The following is a 26,012-nucleotide window of genomic DNA, read 5'->3' on the forward strand; positions in this document are numbered from 1 at the left end:
TTGTTGAGAACACCCAGTTTATTGGCACGGAATAATATAGTGAGAAGTAGAAGCTTTTGCATATGAACATTGTATATATTACAGATGAGTTCAGGTGCACACAAGCGAAATGAGCTGTCCGAGATCTATTTACACGATGAGACGAAGGCAGCAGCATGTATTTCTAGATGGGCACTACCTTGACGTTCACTCCTCTCTTGATCCGCAACACGAGAGGGTTCATGTCGATCTCTGCAGGGTCCTGCGGGAAGATTTCATGAGGCGACGTTCATTGAAGTACGTGCCCTTTGCAAATTTTCTATGCTTATATGCATTGCGCGTACATTGCATGACTGTTGCGAAGTTACGAAATCTGAAATCTGCCGTGGTTACAAAATACATGAATTGTAGCAACAATGCTTGCGGTGACATCTTGTGACACTTTATCCGACCACAACGTGTTAGACACATGTTCCAGTTCCACAGGTGTTCTTTTGGAAGGAACAAAGCCACTGCTGAAAATTTACATGATATGTTTGGTTACCGCAAGAATATGTATGCGGTGCCTCTGGTTAAAGTGCACCACCAGATGACGCCACCATCATTGGCGCTTACGTTTCTGTAACCTGGTGTTCAGCAAATGGAGCTACCTTATGGACAAGAAAGAAAAAGAAAGGAAAAACTCCCTAATAGAAAGTTGTAGCATGTCCCTAACCGTATTACCCGGTCAGGAATACCGGGTTCTAGGAAAGGTGCATGGCACAAACCTGCAGAAACAACGCTCTTAGCGACATCTGGTGACGCACTGTCTAACGAGTAAGAATGCAGAACTAACACTGCAGTCACCTAAATATTCTTCACTGCTGTGGTAAAGCGTTGTATAATCGGCTACGTACCGTGCTGTTACGGCCCTTTTTTTTTCTGGCAATAATGCTGACGCGACAAAAAGCAGTTAGCATAATTGTTCATAATGCAACAAAAATGCCCCTACCAACTTTGCTACTTCCGTCCATGGTTCCTGTAATTTGCAAACCTTAAGAAGATTACGGACAAACAGACTCTCTAATGCCGCCAGAACCGATAAGAGGCAAACGGGAAGCAGTCCTTGTCTATCACCCATTCCCTGGTACGCTTAGTGGAGGTAATGGCAAAGGATTTTGCCGCATGCATCAGCGGGCGTCGACCGTCGCAGCATCTGATGAGCTTCTCGAACTTCAGACTGTGATCAAAACATGAATGATGGGATACGCTGCCCGCCGCAGTGTAAGTGGCCAACGCGTTGTGCTGCTGAGCACGAGGTCTCGGGTTCAATTCTCGACAGGGGCGAAACGCAACAGGGGTGAAAAAAAAATTGCTTGTTGTACTTTCATTTGTGTGCACGATAAAGAATGCCAGGTTAGCCATATTCTATACGATGTAGCTAGTGTGTTGCTTTGGGATGCTAAACGGCACAATTTGTTTTAAAGTTTGGAAGACCAGAAGGTAGCCCCGATTTTTAAGGGCTAAATATAGTCTGACGTGACGTGAGCGCGTACACGTTACATTACGTTAGCGAAAACAACAGCGTCTATAGTTCGACCGATGGTTTGACGCACTGGCGCAGCCAATTAACGTAACCGGACGCGGCCAATGCGCTCCGACGCTTGCCCGCGCGCCAGTAACGTCGAACTAAAGACACGCCTTCACTCGTGTCACGTGCAGGTCGGGCTCCCACCAGCGGCAATTCCCTTTCCCACATTAATTCATCCTTATCAGCCTATATTTATGTCCTCTGCAGGACGAAGGCGTCTCCAAGCGATCACCAATTTCTTCTGTCTTGCGCTAGCGGATTCCTACTTGCGCCTGCAAATTTGCTAATTTCACCACCCCAATTTTCTGCCGTCATCAACTGCGCTCCTCTTCTTGGGACGCACCCATTCTGCAACTCTAATGGTCCACCGGTGATCTGCCCTATGCATTACATGGGCTGCCAACTCCATTTTAAAAGCGGAGCTTTTATTTGCGAACCTCGATGGGTTTCGTGACCGTGGGTGCTGCGACCTGGCTGTTCCCTTGCAGAATACACCATCCAGTCACAGCGGAGTACGCTTGCCACTGGGCTCCTTGCACCACCACCAGATGGCTATGCCTTCACGGTGACGGTCGTGCGGGGGAAAGAAAACCAGAAAGCTCGCCTTCGCGCATCCGTGGCGGCGGCATTGCATTAGCCTCTCTACAATGCCTGAATATAGCCTTCCGTGTCACTTTGTGCGGATATTCGGTAACACAAACTCGTGTTTCGACTCTTTATGCCCTCGCACAAAGCTTCGTTGCATATACATTCCAAATGCTGAATTTTTTCTTAAAGAGACCCTCGCTTCGTCTGGCCACATTGAGCTGACAAGCGCAGGGCATGTACAATGCGCATTTACGATCGTGTCTGCTAAGTATTACATCCTTATATACGCGGCGCGGAAAGAGCTTAAATTTCGAATCAAACACCGTTTGCCATTCTCCTAGCGAGCGCCGCGCTCCCAGCCCGAGAGTCGACGTCATACGCACAAGTGCATCTACGTAGCACACATCAGTGCTGTGACGTCACTCACTGAAGTGACACGTAACTCCGGTAATTATTCAAGGCAACATCACTTATTTGTTTAACCTGTTGCTTCAATAGACAAATTAATATTTATAAACACAATAAAACATACAAACCGAATGTCTGCATGTTTTTTTGTTTTATTTTGTACCGTAGAAAGAGAGCTGTACTTCCGTTTCGTCTGCTTGTTCCCACGCCGTGCAGTTGTGTGCGCAGTGAACAAAACTTTGTCATTTTCTACCTTGTTCCAGCGCCGCGATTATGCTTTTTCATCCTCTCATGTCTGCTTCAGTGCTCGTGACTGTGGCACTGACTCGTACCACTAATCAGGTGTTCTCGTGCAGAGCGCGCAAGATCATCCGCTGCGCGAAATTAGACAAACGAATCAGCTCGTGTGTGAGGGCGTCACCGGAAGTGCGCCACTTAGCTAAAACGTGAGAGAGAGGGAAAAAAAAGAAAACTAAGGTGGATCCATGACGTATTCGTTACGCGATTCTCAAACTCCGGTGTGGTAGAGCGCAGGGATGGAATTTCACTTACTGAGACTAGACAGGGGTACCTCACGGTATTGAGCTCTACAATCGCCTCAACCTTCTCTCTCTCCTTTTTAAATTTCTTCATGTCCCCTTCCCCAAGGTGCTGAGTCGTGCTCCCTAAAGTCTGCAGAAAATGGCGCCTCTTCCACTTCACAATCACACTCTCCCTCATGGGTTTGCGGCACTTCAAATATTTCTATCTCTGCTATTAATGAACTAACTTGAAAAATTCTTGTGGTAGAACACTCCACGTAGGGCACATAACAACTTGCATATAACCAAAATTTTGATGCGTGGCCTGGTGAGGGGACCTTTAATGTAATCTAGAATATGGGCTCCATACCTTGTCGCTGTTGGGCGTGGCCTCGAGTCGGTACTTGCGCAGTACGTGTGCGAGCGTGAAGCGCATCTCCATCTGCGCGAACCGCATGCCGATGCAGTTGCGCGGCCCCGCGCCGAACGGCTGGAAAGCGAGCGGGTTCTGGCCCTTGCGCCGCTCGGGAAGGAACCTGCGCAGTCAGCAAAGTCAGCCCGTTATTAGCAGGACTTGGCCCGTCGTGGTTTGTCTTAGGCAGAAAGTTGTGACTTTTTTGTGCCAGACACAGGCAACCTCCATGCCGTGCTTCAGTGGCAGGTACTGTGCATCCTTGCTACGACACTGCTTATCAAAACAACAGATTAGAGACTGCGCTCATGTGAGGTTACACAGCCACATTACTGGGTACAAACAGACCATCGGTACAGGGGCTGGCGGGAAATAGACTGCGACGGGACTTTCCGCCTCGCGGCTGAAGTCAAACGGCACCAAGCAAGAGTGCTTCGCCGGATTCGCCTGGGCGTCACCTTCACTCGACGCTGTGCACATCTTATCGGCCGTGCGAACAGGCTGAACTGTGAACTCTGTCAAGTGACGCTGGCTTCGGCGCTAGCAGGCATTGGCAGGCAAACATTATCCGAAAGTATTCATTCGTCCGCGTTGTGTGACCATACAGTAGCATCAATAGCTACAAGGGCTGCTCTGAACTACTTGAAGGTCATCGGACTAGACGCAAGGCTTTAAGGAACCTACTCTGTAATTGGTGTATATATTCATCTCTCCTTCTTGTCCTCATCATCTTTTATCACTCTTTTCAGTCCCCTTTCTTTTCTTCCCCTGTGCAGAGTAGCATACCAGAGCATTCTAGCTCAGGCCAACCTGTCTGACTTTCTAGTAAATTATCTCTCCCCCCCTTTCTCACTCAATCTAGAGACAAAATGGCATTCTCTTTACTCATGTCAGAATTTGTGCGATGATCGCAAGTACGATTGTTGAATGACAAAGTTTGGCCACTTAACTATTTTAATGAATTGAGATACAATTTATCGTAATTGCATCGTTGATTACGGCCAGTACTCAAAGCTTAGCCTTTTGTTATAAACTGAGCCTTGCACCAGTTTTGGGAAACACGGAGTCATGACTCTCGCGAAATGCATCAATGTTCTGGTTGACAGCTTACAGCGGTGAATTTTTCCACATGCGCGGACGGGCGTCTGCAGACACTGTATTACGCTGTCTGTTGGCCTGGCTAACTTCGCGAAGCCATTCATGCCCAACTAACTGGCGATCGCAGGGAGTATCGAGTGGTGATCACCTGTCAGGGTCGAACGTGTTCGGCTTTTCCCAGCTGCAGGGGTCACGGTGGATGTACTCGGTAGCGGCCATCAACGCCGTGCCGGCAGGAATCTTCAGCTTCCCGTACTGCTTGTCGACCACTGCCTCTCTCGTGACGAACCTGCGTGTGCGAACGCAGTGAGGTTCATTTCGAGGTGGGTAATGCAAAAGAAGAACAACAACAAAATATAATAATATAAATCAATCCTGAGCTCTCCGCCACGGTGTCTCTCACAGTTCCAGTGTTACCCGTCGTGGTTGCTTAGTGGCTATGGTGTTGGGCTGCTAAGCACGAAGTCGCGGGATCGAATTCCAGCCACGGCGGCCGCATTTCGATGGGGGCGAAATGCGAAAACACCTGTGCACCTAGATTTAGGTGCACGTTAAAGAACCTCAGGTGGTCCAAGTTTCCGGAGTCCCCCACTACGGCGTGCCTCATAATCAGATCGTGCTTTTGGCACGTAAAACCCCATAATTTAAGTTCCACTGTTGTTTTGGGATGATGGGCCAAATCAGTCAATCAGGTGAGTTCAAATGCGGCTGGCATACGAGGTGTCGAGATATGCTTATTCTTTCTGATGTATAACCGGTAGAGCCAGTGTTCCCTGTGAGCGTTTGAAGAGAGTCGTACAAAGAGACAATTAAAAAAAAAAATAGGGAAAAAGAAAACTGACGCTTCTGCCCATTCGCGAAAATTTTAATGTCTGCGTCTTCCTCTATGCCTTTCGTCAGCGATCCACTGCGCAATGCCTGTGTGTATGTTGTTGATAAATTAGCCCAGTAACACGATTTGAGTTGGCTGCTTCAGCTCGGATGCCTGTCCCCGGCCTAGCGAAGAGCTAGTTTCTGGAATAGTGTTTCAATACGCCATCTACATTATACACGCGTACGTATTGACATTCTAAGAATTCCAGAAAGTGCTTGAGGCTCCGGCCAGGTGTGCCCATTATTTTATGCGTGTCTTGAGAGAGATATCCTTTAGTGGACGTTAGAGGGGAGCGTGGCATAAGGTATGCGAGGAGACTTGGCAAAAATACGTGGGGGAGGAGAAATCGTTTTTCTCGGCAACCACGGCACCAAATTGTGATGGGATTTGTTGTACTTACAAGAAGTTAAAATTTGGTGACTTTGGGAAGCGGATTTTGCTTTTCTATCGTCGACTGTTTTTAAAAAGAATGTTGAAGAAAATTTCACAATTTAAAAATACGAAACTATCAAGTTTACAACTCCATAGCTCGGCAAGGAAAAACGGATTTTGTAAGCTACACTGAAGACTACATCCAAATTGGACAAAATTGATCTTTTACACACCGCCCTGAAGTATGCCAGTATTATGTGAATAAGATTTTTGCGAAACCTTTGTAAACATAAGCACAAATTCACCTAAGTTGCAAATTCATATATATCAAATTTGTCCGCTTTAGATGCTCTTACGGGCGTAACTTACAGAACTGTGATATCTGTTTTTGGTGCACAGTCACGATTTTAAACTTTGTGCTTCTACGTTTGAAACATTAATTTTTGACACGTTTTTTACCTACAGTCACTAGAATTCAACTTTCGGCCCGCCGTGGTTGCTTAGTGGCTATGGTGTTGGGCTGGTAAGCACGACTTTGTGGGATCGAATCCCAGCCACGGCGACTGCATTTCGATGGGGGCGAAATGCGAAAACACCTGTGTACTTAGATTTGGGTGCACATTAAAAAACCCCAGGTGTTCAATATTAAACCGGAGTCCCCCACTACGGCGTGCCTCATAATCAGACTGGTTTTGGCAAGTAAAACCTCAGAATTTAACTTTCTCAAGTGCAACAAACTTAATTCGAAGAGGTCCACTGGTCAGCTGGTCTCACAAGCAGTGAACAATTCTCACTGGTTGAGAATTGTTCGCAAATTGCTCGAAGCGAGCGAAATAATTAATCACAGTAATTAATCTTAGATAAAATCCGCCTCGTTCTCGCTGTTCGCTTTTTGGAAGATGGCTGAATTTGTTGAAAACGCCGAGGAAAAGCTGGGTAAAAGTCAGCCTTCAGCATTGCTTCGAGCGCTGTCCTGGTCTAATCAGCTTTGCTAATGACGTTTCGATAACTTTCGCTTTTATGACGACAGATAAGGGGCGGATCAAGTAGCTCCCAGTAGTTGGGGAAGAGGGCAGGGGGGGGGGGGTAGCTCAGGGTGCCTCTCTCGATCCGCCAGTGCAGCATCAGATGTGGACCTGAATCTATCTACAATTCGGCTATGCTAAAATGGCTGGTGATCGACTGTGATATTACGCAAAGAATTACTGATTTTTGGACAAAAAGAAAATAAATGCCCCCCAAAAAGTAAAAAGAGCTCGGGAACCAAGAAAAACTTCCAAGACTGTCAAATACAGACAAAAAAAACTTTTACTAGACTAAACTATGTCTACCTCGAAGGATATGGGTGCAATATACAGACCTTGCTCCCTAAATGACGTTTGATAGTTTTGCATTCCGATAACTCTTGTGGACATGATAATATCATGGGCTTCTGTTTCGCTGCTTCAACGCTTTTCGTTCGTAAGTGCTCTTCACCATTCGCTGGCCGCCATCGCTAATAAATATGTCCAGCGACAGGATTGGCTGCAATTTGATCTGACGAACAATTCTATATCGTAAGAGCTATTTTTTTTTTATTACGGGAACTGCTCTTCTTTCTATCGACACGCGCCTGTTTATCTGATAAAGGTACTGGTTGATTTTAGGCGCGACTTAATTTATGCGAAAATAACAAAAGCCTTAGTACAGAAAAAAGAAGGAACAGTGACAAATAATACGGCATGTGTCCTCTTGACTTTTTCCCTTCCTCCTCTATTTAGTTATTTTTTTTCTGTGGTAAAATTCTAACTCGCCTAAAGGTACAACTGATTAAGTTACTTTGGATATTTTCTCTATACGGGTGGTCTTATTATTTAATGGTTAACGCGGAAGCACCTACAAAGGAAGGTACAGCACGCAGAATGCTTGACAACGAACGCATGACATTTTTTACAATGCTTCGAGCAGCTATGCTGTCGTTATTTTTCATGATGCCTCGTAAAGAAGCTATAATTTTAGTGCTGTTTTAAAGCCTAAGCGACGTTTGGTGCAACTTCACCTTTGAAAAAGCCACAGCGCGTGCTTTTGCAATGCATGAAAGAAAGCCCGCGCGCGTACTCACGCGAATATGGGCGGGTACAGCCGCATGGTTTCCTGGATGACGCAGTCGAGGTAGGTCAGTTTCTGTATCGTGTTGTAACTGATCTCCTCCTGTTCAGGGCAAACAAAAGACAGCGAGGTAGCAAGAACATGTGAGGACCGCATGCGGGAGCACTGCGCAATATCGACAAATAAATAAATAAATAAATAAATAAATAAATAAATAAATAAATAAATAAATAAATAAATAAATAAATAAATTCGCAGTTTTGACCGAAGGCGAACCATTGATTGCGATAGTGAATTATTAAAACGGATAGGTTCGGCCGGGCATGTCCGGTGACCATTCTTATAGTTTCGATAAAAATATATATTGCAGCCTATAAGTGCCAAGAACGACGAAAATTAATATTTGCTAGGATGATGCACGTTTTTAAGCGTTTCCAATTTAGCATGTCAGCGACTTAACGAAATAATTTGATACTGATTTGCACCCGACGCTTATTATCGGCCACCTTTCCTTGAAGTTCAAAAGAAAAGAGAAAAAATAACGGAGAAACACCGCACTTCAAAGGTGAACGGTGGTTAAGGTGCTTCCTGTGATTGCGTCACACGACGGCACATGCATGAGCCATTTTCCTTCAGTTCGTGAAGTCTACGAGCCGCCTTTGATGAACTTCGAGAATGCACCTGGATTATGCGTACCTTCTGCGTTTCTTGTTGGCCACTCCTCTCCCTCTAAATATCCTGTTACCCCTTTGCTCACTCCGCACAGGTTAGCCAGCCAGAACTACTCCTGGTTAACCTCCCTGCTTCTCTGCGCATCTTTTCGCTTCATTTTGGCCGCCATATAGCAAGTGGGTCTTATAAAATTGCAGCTAGCCGATGTGACGCAATGACAGCCTTTTAATAGCGGTCTTGATAATAACTGGACACGGATGAACACGATGATCATGCGATGGTTTGGTCACGAGGCAGGACTCAGTGGAAAAAACAAAAAAAGGAAGAAGCAAATGCCTCCTTCCATCTGTGAAAAGACTGTGCTCGTTTACCATGCACACGTTATTTGAACAGTGATTTGTTAAGCCCTTCAAGAGAACGGAGGGAATCTGAAAATGGCTGCTACATTGGCGCGCGAGCAGACACATAAAACAAAATTGGACCACTATCTCGGACAGAAAGAGAGCGGTTTGGATCAGAGGGCAAACAGGTATAGACGATATTCTAATTGACATTAAGATAAAGATGTGGCGATGGGCGGGTCATGTAATGCACAGATTAGGTAACCGTTGGACCATTAGGGAGACAGAGTGGGTTCCAAGAGGAGGGATCCTGTAATGGAGTGATTTGGGCATGTTGGTAAGACATCGTGAGGCTTTGTGAGCGCCTCTGTGTATCACGTTTTCCTTTCGTCCTTGTCTTTTCACACGCTATAAGCCTTACGAAGAGAAGGGAAGCGCAGTAGAGGATGGCAGAAGACTAGGCCGTGCGAAGAAATGAGGAAATTTGCGGGTGCTATAGTTGGAATCGGTCGGCGCAGGACATGGGTAATTGAATATCGCAGTGAGAGGCCTTCGTCCTGCGGTGTACATAAAATAGGCTGATGATGATTATTATTATTATCTTATAGCTATGGCTATACCCATAGAACGTGCAAGACTGTTTGCGGTTGCTCCGCACCGCTTATCTGTGATGTAAGGTCACTCGCATCGACAAAAGCTGGCGAACAGATGAGAAAGGCCATAGTATTTCATGGGGGTACACACACAGTCGGCAACATACCAATATCGCAAGCCACAGTGTAAGCGTGCGTAAGTGACTCACGTCCGGCCCTAGTGCAGCGAGCAGTTCCTGTCGCACTTTCTCTTGCACCTCGGGGTAGTTCACCAGCATGTGGGATACGAGCGTGAGCGTGTTGCTCGTTGTCTCGTACCTGATGAGGAGCAGACAAAATGATACAGACAATCAATTGCGCTATACCGTACTTACGCAAAACCCGCCAGCTTGTCATAGCATTGGGCTGCATCGCAATCGCCGCAAAATGGAGCCAGTCCTAACTACTGTACAGCAGCGATTCTGTGTCCTCAACTCGGGCGAACACACTGGCTCGACCACACCCACAGTGCTCCAGTAAATTACGTCACGCCAAGTGACTGTCTTCCAGAATCGTGTACGTTTCGGATTTCTCGTTAAAAACTGTCCCGTTATACTGTATCGCCAATGACCTAACTTCCTTCGTCAAATGCCCGTGCCAAGCCGACTCCCCCCTACCCCTCCATTCATTTTATCTTAAACAGATGGAAAGGTAAAGCTGGTCAGTTGCGATTCAGCAGCGGATCTCGGGCGCCGTCTTGCTTCGGGCACTGGACAATAGGATCCTGACGAACCTTTTGCCGGATGTTAGTATCCCACGTCTACACTAACCTAAATGTGACCCCGCATTCCACGAATGAAGGGGCGTCGAACCTTTCTCTACTGCAGCGTGCCCGTAGACACTTTCGTGAGGCAGTGGACTGGTTCGTTAGAACTTGTTAGGCAATAACCGCCACGAATCTGTGCTGAGAAAACGTCCTCGCTTGAGTAGCACTTCTTTTTTTTTGCCTTTAGGAAAGGGAGAAAGAAGAGGGAGAAGCCGCGGTCATAGCACAAGTGTCTGACCTTTGCAAGAGCGAGAAGAAAGGGGCAGAGGGGCTGAATTTTTCTATTAGACACAAAAGCTCGATGCCGACAGACAGTCAATCCAAGGATATAGCGCACAGGAAATTGCCCGTCGTTTTAGTAGATGTGTACAAATGATAAAGTCAAGTGAAATAAAATTGGATCAAAATACAACTATATCCGCCGGTGGGAGTCGAACCTGCATCTTTCGCATTAAGCGAGTGATATTCTATAGACTGAGCTACGGAGACGGCTGTTCTGCCGCCCACTTCCTTGGACATTTGTGTATGTGTATACAATGACTGACCCAGGAAGTGGTAGTCAGCGCCATTAAATGCGAGTTTTACTCATATACTTGCTGTTCACAAACAGCCGGACATGGTCCCGTTTTGGGGTCCCCTGCAGAAGTGAGCTGCGATTCCTCGAGGAATCGGTGCATTCACTGCTGCTTATTTAAAGCTTCAGTCGCGCGTTCGCTTTTGTCATGCCGTGCTTACTTTTCTCTCCACTTTTCTTTAAGGCTGGTATTGCGTTTTGATAAGACTGTCAGTACAGTCGAACGTCTCTACAACGAATACCTCTACAACAAAATGACCTGCATAACGAAGTAATAATTCTGTACCGGTTCTGCTATGTACCACGTGGGTTGCAGTGCACTTCGTTATAAAGGTGTCCAACTGTAATAGCACAAAATTCTGCAGATTCCACGCACTGTATGAAACGATGTTATGCAAATCGTTTTGTAGGTACCTGGTTATCCACCTTTGTTTGTGGTTTCGCAAGCGCCTGCCAGGTGAACCAACATGCTTGTGCAAATTTAGTAGTTGTGTTTGTGTGGACAGCAGCACAACGTCGACCGCGTCGAAAGTGTTCGTGTGGCAGCAAGGGCAGTTCTACGCCGCCCGTTCGACGGGAGATTACGACGTGTCGTTTGTTGGATTCCACATGGGTAGTGAGAGAAATACGGGTTTCGGTGTCATCAGCACAACTGCGTGTTATATATTCGTACGTACGTAGGACTGTGTCATTTGGTGCATGTTAAAACGACAATTGCATTTGTAGTCGAGCGAAGAATTGTTAAAAACGCGTGTAACTTGAGTGATCATAACGTTAGTACAACGTCATACAGTTTGTCTTTAAACTACTACGAAGAAAGTACAGTGGGTGGAGGGGGGAGGGAAGTGGGCCGATCCTGGAGATAGCGCAGTCTAACACGGTGGCTCAAAGCGCCAGCTTTCACATGAGTGAAGAAGACCAGAAAGTGGCACGTGGCGCACGCGCCGAGTAAGAGCTGGCTGCCTTCGGGACGAGAGAAGTATGCGTGCGATCGTGGCCCATAGTTGTTAGAAACACTGGGCTGTTGTGCTCGAGGGCATAGGTTCGACTCGACTCCACTTTAGGTCACACATTATTTGCTCTTCTTTTATGAAAGCGTGGCGAGGCAGGAACCTCTGCCTTCTGCAAAGTGCCGAAAATGGGGCAAAGAATGCTTCGTATAATGAACAGTGCAGTAGCTTAGAGTCGAGTTTGGATAAAAATCCGCGACCGCTGCGAGACTCACCCTGCGACGAGGACAAGGAAAGCGTTCTGCGTGATGTCGTCGTCGTCCAGGACCGTCCTGCTCGAGTACGAGAGACCGTTCGGCGAGTGCGCTGCACACGAGAAAGAGAACTGTGTGCCACCACTCTGTCCTCTTACAAGTGAATATTGTAAAATAGATGCATTGGAACAACTGCGACGCTATTGCCTGCGTAGGTCAATAAGTTGAAACAGTAGCGATGGGCGCGAAGCACGAAGTGTACATTCGTCTGGAATCAGAATGGTATAGACGACCATTTAAAGTTAGACGAACTAAGCAATCAAGAACTGAGAAGGTTTATTAGAAATTAATCAAACATTTTGGAGTAATTCCGACTCCTCCAGGGGTAAGCCCGTTATATACTTAGTGGTATGGGCTGGAGCACCTTTCTTTTATATTTTTCTTTTAGATGCTAAATAATTTATGTCCTCCAGAGGTGGCTTCAGGAAACTTCAGAAACATTTTACACTGATGGTACCAAACAGAACTCAGCGTTCAGGCAAATGACAAAGAAAGAGGTGCTCGTGTCGTGCTCGTGTCTTTGTCATTTGACTTAGCGCTGAACTTTGTTTGTTACCATGAATCCAATCCAACTGTAGCCCACTTTGCAGCTTTTTATATAATCAGCTTGCGGCCCTGGCTTAGGCTCTGCATGTAGGCTGGGGCAAAGCTTCTACGAGTGGTTCATTGCCCAGGTGGCGGCTTGGATGTACCACGACTAAAGGTGTGCAGCCGCTTCCCTAGGTGCTTGTCAGTATTGGGGACGACGGTGCCATCAATACCAATTCCGTGATCCAACATCTGGCTGTGTTCGGCGACGTCACTAGGCTGGGTGTCCAAGTGACGGAAGCCGTTTCTGTGAAGCCGCATGTTGTTTTCGGGTAGGTTTTGAGTCTCCCCCACGTAAGACACCGGGCGAACATTGGTGGAGCTTTGTAAAGGCGGCGCCCTGCGACTCGGATGGGCGGTCTTTTGTCCTGGGGAGATACCGAAGCGTTTGTGCAACTTGGATGCTCTTCCCCATCGTTGACAGTGAAGCCCTTCCTTTCTTTGTCTGCTAAGGGACGGGTCTACAATAGACTGGAACGGAGTCTACACCTCCAAGGCATTTTTGAGTTTTTTTCGTCAAGTTTCTTTGTAGGGTAACCTTCCACTGACTATTTAGTTATGTGGCTGTGATTCCTTTCAGTTTCTTTTTTTTTTGGCTCAGTTAGGGGCTTATTGTTTGTACACGCTGAAGCGATACGCGCTAATGACTCTCAAGACCTCACGGAGAGGACGCACATGACAGATGAAGAAGCAGCAACTCATTAAAGTCACTGTAGCGACTCACGTGCGCTCTGCTTGAGTTCGTGTTCGTTGTCGTCGGCGGCCGTGAGCTGGTCCGAGGTGACGCTTCCGACGTCGACGTTGGATGACTTGGCTTCGATCATCAGCTGCAGCAAGTCCTTTTGTGGGGCCTGCATCGAAGCGACAGGATGAACCACTGACTAAAGTGGCGTCACGATATACTCGCGCCGAGAGGGGAAACAGGACAATAACGTTGAATCGATCCCTTATCCTACGTCAAGGGAACCGCGGACATTCGAGCCTGGTTTTCATCAGCACTTCGGCCTGCATGTACGCGGCGGTTGTATATTGTTGCTTGGTGCGGGATGGTACAAAATAAGATGCGCTACAAATATGTTGCCACCAGGCGTGTCGGCGAAGCAGCGTGAGAACTTAGAGGGAGGCCAAGGCATCGAACTATATGAGTCCTGTTCGGTTCCCTTTTTAGCGGTGAATAAATGGTGAAACGTGTTACAGTTTATCCTGGAGCTGCATGATAAGTACCTGCCCGTAATTGTTATTAAATGCTGCTTAAGAACTCTGAAGTAGCCAGCGGAAATATTCCCATTGGTCACACATTTACGGGAGATTGTTTACCGAGTTGTCGATCTGGCGCTGCCTGACGATGTTTCCGCATTTTTTCTGGACTTCCTCGAAGGGGTGAACGCCGTTGTTGATTCTGGCGAGCCTCCAATCATTGAGGTACTTCAGTATGAACTCCATCTCGGGAAATGAGGCTGAATGGTGCACAAAAGAACGGAAGAACGATTAGCTGAATATTATATAATGTTACTGGTACTTTGTTGTGTGTTGTCCCAGACAAAGAAAAGCCAGAGCTATAAGCTGTCCGTTTATCTGACAAGGATCAGTTCGTGCCATCTGGTTTCTGCAGGTTTTAGGACCGCACATTTCAAAGCTAGGTCAGTAAGCAATGGGCGTAAACAATGTTTGTGCATTTGTACACAAATGTCCGTGGAACCTTCAGGTGTGCATAGACTATTTTAATCAAAAGACAATGATTTAATGGCATCCCCTTTGCAACGAAGTGGTGACAAATAGTAACCTAGCCTGCTAGAGCTAATCGGGTAATTTAAACATGTTTATAAAACTAGTCTTTTGCCTTCATTTTAATATTTTGTCTCCTAAAATATCTTGTTTAACTTGTACAGTTACCTAAACGTGCAACGGATCTGGTCTTATCAATTTCGTCCTTGCTTCATTTTTTCACCAGTTTTCTAAAAGTATCTTGCTTATTATCTTAACAGTCCAACCGGTTGATGCTTCCATGCGCTTCGAATGTCAGCGCACACGTAATCTACAGCATCGGCGGATGTACCTAGTGGCGAGAAAAGCAATCTTGAAGACACAAATAAATTTTGTACCCACAGAGACAGCTCTTCCGCCACGGTACCACAGGAGAGCGTCCAAATACTTTCGGCATTTTACGTTGTCTGCATGGGTGCCCTAAAGGCGTGGTCTAAAGTTCATTGCCCTTGTCGCTGCTTTCTTTCCTGCATTTCCATATGCCTCATGAATTCGTAACCACTTGGCCTAGTATTCTCTACCCGTACCAACAAGATCACACGGCTAGCGAGGTTCCACAATGCCAAACACATAAAGCTCATCACAGCTTGTCTAGTTCCGTCTACAGCTCCGTTGGCTTATAAGCACGCCAAATCGCGCTCACCGAGCAGCACGGCGAGCCACGAGAAGGTGCTGTTGAAAAGCATGCGGCTGCTGATCAGCAGGCTGTGCTTGGGGTTCTTCTGGATGCTGTATTCGATGCCCATGGCGCTGCGGCAGATCACGTCCAACGTCATCGCCTGGTACAGGTTGCCGATCTCGAACTCCTCGCCGGAGCGTGCATACTCCGCGATCTTGTCCTCGAACTCCTTTACGCTGCACACCACGCCAGGAGCCAGCTGCAAACCGCGAAGAAGTACACGCCATGGTGGTCCCAGGGTCACTTTTGTGTGGGCTGTTATTAGTAAGTCTCGAGTGCTGAATACATGCATCAGCTACACCAACACGTGTGTTTCACTGCGAGAAACACATGGTGATCGTCCGCTGGGAACATAAGTGGGCAAGTGTTTTGAGGGACTTTGACAATGCTGCTGTTTCACTCGCATTTCTTCCTGTCGGTGCCCTGTATCTACGAGCCACACGTATTTATTGCAGAAGTGGCAGAACACTAGACACTGGTTGTCGTTATTGCTTTGTACATTCGGGCACCAAGATAGTGCGCAGAATTGCATATTATATAAATTCCAGCACTGTCTTCGCTGATCAAGGCTGAGCCGAGACAACTACACATGGAGGCTGTACGTGGAGTGGAATATAAGACCAAGTTAGTATCATTCGTATCCAAACCCTGCTTGAATCCATTCCGCAGTGTCATTATTAGTTCTAATACTATACTAACTGTGGCCTATCAAACGAAGCGAACTAATAAAGTGGGCTACTCTCCACGAGTTTCTTTATTGCAAAGTAGGTGTCTCTGACAAATGATCTTTATGGAGGCATCAAGTTGGCATGCACATTTTTATTGCGGCAATATTGTTATGTAACTCAGATTATCAAACGTGTTCAAACACTTGATGACCACTGCGTGAATTGGAAACGTAGTACAGTGGGCGTGGGAAGGAACCAGTAAAATGCTTTTTGATTAGCTTTTTTCTGAGTAGTTTATTTTCTTCTCATTAAGGGGACCTCGAGAGTAAATTATACGTGGTGTGCAGTAGCTTTCGAAGGCTTTTACGTCGCCGGTCAGAATACATAAAGAACAGCGATATAAATGAAGCATAAACTACGTAAAAGTTATTCTGACAGTAAACACATCACTTGAACGCTTCTTACCGTATTGGACAACTATGATGGTTGATGCATCACTCGTTAGATAAACGAGAGTAAATTAAGCAGCATTTGAACAGTTGGTGATGCCTGCATTTCACTATGCATGTTTGGTCGAATAGAGCTTCAGTCGCGAGTAAGCGCTTTTGATATCTTCCTTCTTGGGCCTCGTCTGTCGCACCATGCTTCAGTGAAAACAAGTCAGGCTAATCTTTAACGAGTTAGTAACGAATTGTACACGCTGGTAATGGACCGTGGACTTGCCCAGGGCGTACATCCATTTTAACGTGACAGCGTTAAGGGCCCCGTGTCGCCAAAAATCTGGCGTCGGTGTACAGCGTTGGACATCGTTTCGGCAAGCAAAAAGATTTTCAAATCACCCATACCTAGGCCGTCCATGCGGAGCAAGGAACTTACTGAATTGAATTTTTCAAGCTAAATACGTAGAAACATTGTGCTGATATTATTCGGCTGGATGACATGAATGGCCACATCGATGATCTGGATGGATTCACAGATTGTGACGGGAAGTTGATGCTAGACTTCTGTGAGCATCACAATCTAGTTATAGTAAATAGAGAAACTAAGTGTGAGGTACAAATCACGTGGGAATCCTGTAACAGGCAAAGAACCATTGAATACTGCTTAATGTCGCAGGGGATGTATAGCAAGCTCGTAATAATGGAAATAGATGAAGAGGGGAAGTACAGCTTCGGAAGTGATCATAAGCGTATTAGTCTACAGCTGGGAGTCCTGCTCAAAAGAGAAATGCAAGGAAGTCGAAAAGAGTACGCAAAATTAAATGATGAACAAATAGCGCAAGTAGTGGCCGGCATGGAGGAAGCAATAGAGAAACATCCCATGGAAAAGTGGGATTATAATCAGTTAGAACTACTCATTAGTACAAAAATAAAAGAAGTAAAAGGAGTAAACTGCTGGAAAGGAACGAAGAATCCACGAAGTTGGTGGAATAAGGAAATTAGGGAGGCCATCGAACAACGACGGTTGGCATACTGGGAACACAGAGAAGCAAAGAGGGCGCAGTTATCTGAAGAGGAAATAGGCGAAAAATGGGAATCTTATCGACAAAAGAAACAAGAGCAAGTCCTTGTCCAGGCTAAAATAAAGCAGTCCTCTGATCGCTGGCTGGCTGAAGTTCGCGATGCAGCTAAAGAGGGGTCAGGAAAATTCTGGAACCATATAAGCTGGCTGGGTAAAGGGAATCACAGAAAGCAGGAACAGATTCACGATGCCGAGGGAAAATGTTTAGAGGGGGATGACGCTGTGAACTCAGTTATAGCTAAGTCATTTAGGAAAGACGATAGGGTAATCGCCCCAAATGAGGGAGAAACACAGGATAGCACAATAGCAAACATCTTTGAACTGACCAATCTTAACTGGAAAAAGGCGGAAGCAAATATTCCAATATGCACGTCCGCAGGGATAGGCGAAGTTCCAATCAAGTTAATTAATGAACTTGGCCCAAGAAGCAAGGAAACGCAGAAAAAAGCATTGGAGGCAGTCATAAAAAATAAGCTAATTCCGCACAGCTGGAAAAAGAGTAAAATGAATTTGATAAAGGGAAAGGCGATATGACGAACATAAAATTTTTCCAACCAATTACGGTAACATCAGTTATATATAGGCTGGCGATGTGGCGAAATTAAAGATGCAGCCCATGGGTAGAAAGTAATAGAATACTCGGAGAACTTCAGAAAGCATTCAGAAGTGGTAGGCGCTTAGATGATAGCCTGTTCGGACTTACCCAGTGCATAGAAATAGCTAAGGCAGAAAATAGACCTCTGTATTTAGCCTTCCTGGACAAAAGCGGCGCATACTACAACGTGAACATATTAAAAGATGAAGGTATCGGTCATGAGGTAATTGATTTCCTACAGGAAATATATCGGGAAAATAATGTTGAAATAACATGGGAAGGAATTAAGAGTACGACAACTGTCGAGGTACACAAAGGAATATAGCTCATTCACACCGGCGACTTGAGGAGGTCGCGCGACCATTTGCGACTCACGATCAAAAAGCGACCGAAGGCGACTGATGTTCACACCGGCAAGCCTGACTGAGCGCGACCCGCAAGTCGCAATCCCGGAGATTATCGTTCTCAGCGAGAACTCTCGGAATCTGCGCGGAATTTGCTGCGACGCGGGAGGAGGCCGGATGTAGATATGTGAAAGATCACTTCCGGTGCGCCGCTGATTGGTTTATCAGTGTTGCGGCCACGGTCGCGTGACTGAAAAATCGCGCATTGAGCGACTGGCCCAAAATGGTCGCTTTTCGAGAAAAGCGACAGTTTGCGACCATTTGCGACTGGTCGCTTTGCGGCAAACTTGGTCGCGCGACCACTGTCAGTCGCCGGTGTGAATGAGCCCTTAAGGCAAGGTTGTCCTCTATCACCACTGCTGTTCATGCTTTATATGATAAGTATGGAAAGAAGGCTACAAGGAAGCAATCTAGGGTATAATCTGTCGTACAGATTAGGGGGAAAGGTTGTTGAGCAACGACTACCAGGTTTAATGTATGCGGACGATATTGTACTGTTAGCAGATAGCCAGGAAGATTTGCAAACTCTGGTTAATTATTGTGGAGACGAAGGAGACACTCTAAGCTTCAGTTTTAGCCTAGCTAAGTCCAGTGGGATGTTTTTCAATGATACAACTGATCAGGAGCTTACAATACAAGGCCAAAAACTACCCCGCGTGGCCGAATACAAATATCTCTGGGCACGAGCAGTCTCTCATAGCAAAAGGGTGAAGAGATGCCGGGATAATGAAACATAGGGCATTGGGGGGGTACAACAGGTATGAAGTACTGAGAGGTATTTGGAAAGGAATAATGGTGCCGGGGCTTACTTTCGGGAATGCAGCCCTGTGCTTAAAGGCAGAAGTTCAGTCGAGACTGGAAGTAAATCAGAGAGCTGTTGGAAGATTAGCACTAGGTGCCCACGGGAAAACCACATATGCGGTGGGCATCGTTCGAAGCACGGGAAGCTCAGAGTAAAATCCTACACGAAAAACGCCTGAGGAAATTGGACGATAACAGGTGGGCAGCTAATGTATTTAAATACCTATACAGAAAGAGCATTGACTCGCAATGGCGGAAAAGAACTAGGAAGCTAACCAGTAAGTATGCCAGGCACGAGGACGGAGAAAGACAGAACATTAAACGACCGGTTAAAAACGCGGAAGGTAAAAATTGGATAAATGCAATGAAAAAGCATAGTTTTGAACTATATCGATACAGGAAACAGCAGATCAGGAAGGAAGCGTTTTATGATAACTCAAGAGGCAGTGCCCTACTCTTTGAAGCTAGGTCAGGATGTCTTAGAACGCACAGCTATAAAAAGAAATTGAACAAAGAAGAAGACATATGTACTGTGTGTGGTAAATCTGTAAAAACAATAGAACACCTCATACCAAAATGTGATGGTATCCATACCGATGTCGATGCGGACGCAGTCACGCTTCCTGAGACCCTAGGGTTTAGAGCTAGTCATGTAAATAAATATGCAGTGGAAATTAGCAAAAAGCGATTGGAACATTGGTGGCTCAAAAGCAGAGAGGTGACATAAGGTTAAACGTGTAGGAAGACGTATTAAAAGAAAATGGCGAATTTTGATAACTTACAACACAGTTAAACAAAACTAAAAAAAGCTGAACATGGTGGCAACTGCCATCACCCCGTTTCAAAGGGGCCGATCCTACCTTCCATCCGTCCATCCATCGTGGCCCACGCAAGTGGCCGCGTTTCTACCAGAACGCCCGCCTTCGCTGCGAGCGTTTCCCGGGAAAACATTACGGTTACATATGCTGCAGTTGCCGGGAAGCGCGAAAAGCAGTCAGGGATTTTTGAATGCTTTCGCGTTCCACTCTTAAAGGCGAAGCTTAAGAGGAAGCTTTAGCTCGGGGCCAACTCCGACGCGGCCTACTCAAATACATGCAAAACTCAAAAACGCTCTTCTGAAATAACCCCCGGACCAAATTAAATCAAATGTATAGCATTTGAGAGAGAAAGTTAAATTCTAGTGACTGTTGAAAGCAGAATTTCGATTTAGGGCCTGAATTCTGTGAAAAGGACCTTCAAAAATTTGAAAGTTCGAAGAAAGCAGACGCACTAAGTTTATAAAATAGATCTGCATCAAAAACGGATATCGCGGTTCTGTAAACGACATCCATTAGATCATTAAAAGCGGACAAATACGATATTTCAATTTATATCTTACGTAAATTTGTTACGTTGTGTACAAGGGTTCTGCAAAAGCTGTATTTCCATATTACTGAATTTTTTTCAATTCATGTGTAACATATCAATTTTGTCCGCTTTATATTTACTATCAGATGCAGTTAACAAAATTGTGGTATAATTTTTCCTTGCTGTGTTAGAGAGTTGTAAACTTAACACTATCATATTTTGAAAATTTTCGGTTTTTGACAATCTTTAATAAAAGAATTGATGATCTAAATGGAAAATTGGAAACCAACAGTCACTAAATCTTAAGTTTTTCTTTTAAATGCAATAAACGTCGTCAAATTTGGCGCAATGGTTGTCGAGAAACACGAATTCTCTTTTTACATGTGTTTAGATAGGAGCACCCGAGGTAAAGCTCCAAATCTTTTGCTCACCATCTTGAGCTTGTTGGTGGTGAAGGAGGGAGTGAGCACGCTGCGTACTTCCTTCCATCGCTTGCCCGTTAGTTGGATCAGAGACTTGTTGTGAGGACTCGGTGGCCGCTTGCATTGGAAGAGAAGCTGACGGGGCAAGGAAGAAAAAAAATATGGAAACGTCAAATTGCTAGGCATGGCAGAAATTGTTTCTCGCGAGGCCCATCGTGCATTATAATTCACATTGCTTTCAATCCCCGTTACAAAGTAACTCGGAGGCTGTTACCCCCCCCCCCCCAAAAAAAAAAAAAAAACATATTCATCTCGGATATAAAGACGGATACAGCCGGTACTGCATAGAAGTGGTTTATTCGTATACGAGCGGTCAGCCTGCGTAAAAATTGACGCTGGTATACACTTTGATTATACCCGTCGGCCAATTGTCCTACCTGTTTTCTTGTCCATGTACTGTCGCGTTTTCGCGATCTTAAGATAGCATGTGCCACACGCCTCAATTATACGTAATAACCAGCAGTGCAGATAACTTCCACTTTTTTTTTGCTTACGCATATATGCGTGTACGTTCCACAAGATGTCTTGTTTCTCATTATAACCCGTTTTGCATTAACGGCAATGAAATTTGTAACATAATTAAACCACTTCAGTGATTTGAAAGCTGGGATAGATGCAATGGCATTTCAAAAACGTCAGACGTCGAAGAGCAGCTAGAAGGTGCCTTTGTTCGATGGGTACTGAGAATTATTGTAGACGAGCACATCTGGGCACCTAAAGAAAAAAGAAGAACCTAATACATACACTTCTGTCAATGAAATCTTGAAAGTCCTTCACTTGAACCATCTTGAGCAAGTCCAGGTCAGCGATGAGCAGAACAGGACGGTAGCCGTTGAAGTACCTGCCCGAAGAAACAATGCTTTATCAAATATAGCGCCAGGGCGTAAATCATGTTTATGGTTAGATAGACTAAGCCATTTATGATTCCTCATAAAAAAAAATTTAGAAAAGCGTTAACATGCATTCTGAAGGTTAAACAGTAACCGTGTACTCACCCCACTACTTTACCGTACTTCTCTAACCATTCCCTATAGGCCACGGTGGGTGTCTGCAATAGTGGTGACAAAAAGTTTTAGTGTGAGTCGAGAGCAACGGCGAATGAGGGTAGTTAGCGTAATTTCTCATAGGCAATGTCGCAGTTTACAAGACAGGGTACTCATTTTGCACACAAGCCGCTAACATCGCGTAATCAGATCGTTGAAAAAGAGACTACACGTGGAACGATTTCGGCGCGGTGGTGTAGAATCTTGCACGAAGCCTTGTTTTCTCGTCAACCTCTCCCTTCCGCTACGCTCCTCCGCCCTTCTCTTTCCTACTTTCTTCTCCTCTTGCCGCAGGACAACTGAGGTGTGCGTGGAAAGGCGAAACAGTTACGATGGTCTCAGGCCACTTTCTTCAGTTTTATTAAAAGCGAATGAATGAATGAGTGAATGAATGAATGAATGAATGAATGAATGAATGAACGAATGAAATTTGCTTTGGGAGGGACCGCTACGTGCCTATGATGAGGCGTGTGGAGATTCAAAGGGATGTCCCTAAGCAATAAAATACTAATACAAATTTTTTTTTAGGAACTCGCTTTTCCGCTGTCCAAGGCACATCTCTGCTTTTTGGGAGAACTGATCTCGCCGGATTGACACCTCCCACTCACACACTAGAGATCTTTATCCCTTTCTTCTTATTGATCCCCGCTACGTCGTTGAAACAGCTGCCGCGCCCTTTCCACCCCATTTACTACCATAATTAATCCCTCCTTTTCCACACTTCCAGCTGCATCACCCATTTACCCTTTTGCAAATAATGGTGACGATGATTCATTGCATCGCCTTTGAAACGGGACGGTGACAAATGGTCACCTAGCCTGTTTAAGTTACCTGATTATGTTACTGTGGCTTGTCACTACTGCGGCTTAGTAGCCAGTGCTGTTGGTTAGTTACTGCGGTTTGAGTAGCCGGTTATTCTCCTCACCCCTTGGAGAGTAAGAGCTGCGTTGGCGCTGTCAGGAAAGACTGCAGCCGCCCCTATAGAGACAAGTGCTCTTGTCGAAGTGTTGACTCCAGCCCGAGGCTTCTTTGGCTCGGTCACTGTTAGTTAACACTACCTTCAATCTCATTGGAATCTCCGCTGCTTTAATTTGTGTTTCCGTGCTAGCGCTGTTGATTGTAATCCAAGACACGTTCATCCACAACGAGATACATGCCAGGTGTGGATGAGGCGCCCACGCCGTATGCCTACCTTCATTCGCAGTTCGCTCATGTTGCCGGTGATGATGCTTGGCTCCGGCCCTGGAATGCCGAGGTCCTTGAAGTAGTTGAAATGCTGTTTCCTCTTCCTGTTTCAGAGCGGAGACAAGAAGTTTCGAGCGAATCAGTGGCAGCGGTGTATGTCGCATGCGGTGAAGTACTACTTCGTTATCTTGATGACCATCATTTCCATGGTTATAATCACTGAAGGATGAAGAGCTCCCCGTTCAAAACTGATTCGCACCGTATTGCGTTAGCCGACAACGCGCCGCCTCGGCGAATTTCCCAATTTTACCGCATCGCATAATATCCCGTCACCCTCGATTGAGCTTCGCTTCCGCTTGGCATTGCTCTGTCACTATAAATATACCACCGTTTATCTGTACCGTTCGACATAGCACATGCCGCCGAACACCACTACTCCTACTTCTCTACTGAATTGTCAGCTATACAATTCTCTTATCGTTGCCTCTTGCACTATGCTTCCAGTCGGTTGTCGCACGACTCTCAGCTTCCTTTCAAACGTCTTCGATAGCACGCGGGTTTCGGCCCTGTATGTGGACTTTGGTGAGAAAAGAACGCCAATTCTTTTTCTTTTTTCTTTCTTCTTGAGGATATGGGTAATTAGCAGTTACTGGCTTGGGAGTGTCCGCCAAACACGCTCAAACCCATTTTCATCCTCCTTCGGGTTTCCTGCGCACACGACAGCGCGCTGTTGTTAGTGAGCATCGATGCGCGTTACTCACATGTACCAGTGAACCAGGTAAAGCAGGATGGAAGCAGCAACCAGCTGCCACAGGGCATTCGCGGGGTCCATGCTGCCGCAGGAACTCTCTTCCTCTGCAAAAGAGCCAGGGCGAGTGAATCAGTTTCGCGTACAACGGGCCTTTAACCGGGCTTTGCATAATCAAGCGTACTCTCATTTCTTCGCTTTGCAATTCACTTTGTAATTCACGTAATTTGACACGTCTCCCATAGTGGGAATGAGACAAATTTGAATGTGCATCAACGTTTCACCATCCAACGTTTCGACAAGAGGACAACAGCGTCAGAAACTCCAGATATATGAACAAAAGATATGGTAAAACCGGGACAGACGCTTAGTAATTTCTCGCCGTGATTTTCACAATGGTTCGAATAAATGTTTTTTCTCTCTCTCTCACTTCAATAAGCGAAGCACCGGATGAAAGCGTACACACGTAGTAATTTCACAGGAGCAAGTACCTGCTTTTAGGTCGACATGAAACGAATGTTTCAAGGAGAGGCATACGTCATTACAGACATTCAAGAACCACTGTGTACTCCTTTCTGTACTTGAAAAAAAAGAAAGAAAAACACTTTGGGCTTCGAAATTGGGGTTGGGTCATTGCAGACATTCAAGAACCACTGTGTACTCCCTTTTGTACTTGAAAAAAAAAAAAAGACCTTGTGGTCTGAGGTTCCATGTTACGCACCCATTTTGGGTATTCGTATAGCTGAGGCAATAGCTAAACCATTGGTGATTGAGTGGCGTACTCGATACAGTTCCGATCCGATCTACCTTTGCTTTCGCCGACAAGCGTGCCAGTAACGCATGAATTAAAACAATTACGCAGGTCAGGAACCCGTGTTGTGATACCTTTCGGAAGCGATTAATCAAACGCCACAAATTTGCTCATTTAGTTCCTGCGTCTTTTCAGCCCTGCGCGCGCATGTGCTCACGAGCACCCGTGCTACGCATTGCGACACTCGCGGCGATCGTCTCACAGAGGGCTGGTTGGCGTTGGCACGCAGACGCGATGCGTGCGATTGTGGCCTAATGGCCCAACATCGAAAAAAAAAAGGGGGAAATGCGGCCTGAGGGTGAGAACATCGGGCTGCTTTGCTGGAGGACCGAGGTTCGATCCCACCATTGAGCACGCATTTAGTTTTCATTTTTTTTCGATGTATTGCCTATTCGGCTACACGGCAGCAGCTCCCAGCAGCCACGGTCAGGTAGTAATTTCACCCTAGAGGATCCGCACAGAAAGCTTCGCTGTAACGTGGGACTACAGGTTACCGCCACACTTTCCTTAGTCCGCTCGCGTGATCGTGTCGCCTGATCTTCTCGCCGGAAAGTAGAGCGTTGCGATCGATGAGCGATCAGGAGGTAGCGATTCGTAGAGCCGAGCTTTGGAGCGAATGTGTACAGTCACGCTGGCCGGATGCGTCAGCCGCCACTGGCAATACGCTTGTGTGCAGTACAAGAAAACACCGGCTAAAACGCGCGTAGTTTTTTTTTTTCAGCATGCGATGTCCTTGCTTTCATTGGAGATAGGCGGATATGCGCAATGCATCGCTTAGTGCGTTCAAAGGTGTTAGCCAGTGCATCGCGATAAACTCTTTACTCGGTGCAATCGCTGTGGTGGAACAGAGGTGCAATCGGCAGAGCTTTTGTTGTTATCGATGCGCACGTCAGATATGTCACGGGAGCGAGTGTAGTATACTCGCGGCCTCAAACTCGCTATACGGAGCACACGGGTAACTGTGCTTCCTTTGCTAACTGTGCTGCTTTGCCGCGCTATATATACTGTATAATGCAATTGCCTCAGCCAGGTGCAATTGTTTCCGGTTCAGGGAATAATATGCCACGGTATTCTCGTTCACTCTACGCATGGTCACTCGATGTTGAAGCGGAAGCTCAATGTACGATGTGGTCCGCTCTTAAATAGAATATACAATTAGTATTCCACTATCATCTGCAGCTGAGATGTGGGGTGAAGGTCTCCGGACTCTTTCTTTG

The 26,012-nt window shown here is 46.0% G+C and overlaps 1 protein-coding gene across 1 annotated transcript in view; it reads right to left on the reverse strand.

The window, feature by feature from the left end:
* The window catches only part of LOC126537513 (thromboxane-A synthase-like), a 29,121-nt gene continuing 3,109 nt past the window's right edge, over window positions 1–26,012 (reverse strand). Inside the window, exons 2-15 of the mRNA XM_055074322.2 lie at window positions 23,998–24,091; window positions 23,244–23,340; window positions 22,004–22,056; window positions 21,753–21,849; window positions 20,958–21,083; window positions 15,155–15,389; window positions 14,065–14,204; window positions 13,472–13,598; window positions 12,121–12,211; window positions 9,726–9,834; window positions 7,924–8,012; window positions 4,725–4,865; window positions 3,437–3,602; window positions 1–241 (exon numbers count right to left, since the gene is read on the reverse strand). Coding sequence (XP_054930297.1) covers window positions 164–241; window positions 3,437–3,602; window positions 4,725–4,865; window positions 7,924–8,012; window positions 9,726–9,834; window positions 12,121–12,211; window positions 13,472–13,598; window positions 14,065–14,204; window positions 15,155–15,389; window positions 20,958–21,083; window positions 21,753–21,849; window positions 22,004–22,056; window positions 23,244–23,340; window positions 23,998–24,068 — 1,620 coding nt within the window. The 5' untranslated portion in view covers window positions 24,069–24,091 and the 3' untranslated portion in view covers window positions 1–163. The remainder of the gene's footprint in view (window positions 242–3,436; window positions 3,603–4,724; window positions 4,866–7,923; window positions 8,013–9,725; window positions 9,835–12,120; window positions 12,212–13,471; window positions 13,599–14,064; window positions 14,205–15,154; window positions 15,390–20,957; window positions 21,084–21,752; window positions 21,850–22,003; window positions 22,057–23,243; window positions 23,341–23,997; window positions 24,092–26,012) is intronic.

The sequence above is a fragment of the Dermacentor andersoni genome, chromosome 4 (assembly GCF_023375885.2).
Source record: "Dermacentor andersoni chromosome 4, qqDerAnde1_hic_scaffold, whole genome shotgun sequence".
In the NCBI taxonomy this organism is placed as follows: domain Eukaryota; kingdom Metazoa; phylum Arthropoda; class Arachnida; order Ixodida; family Ixodidae; genus Dermacentor; species Dermacentor andersoni.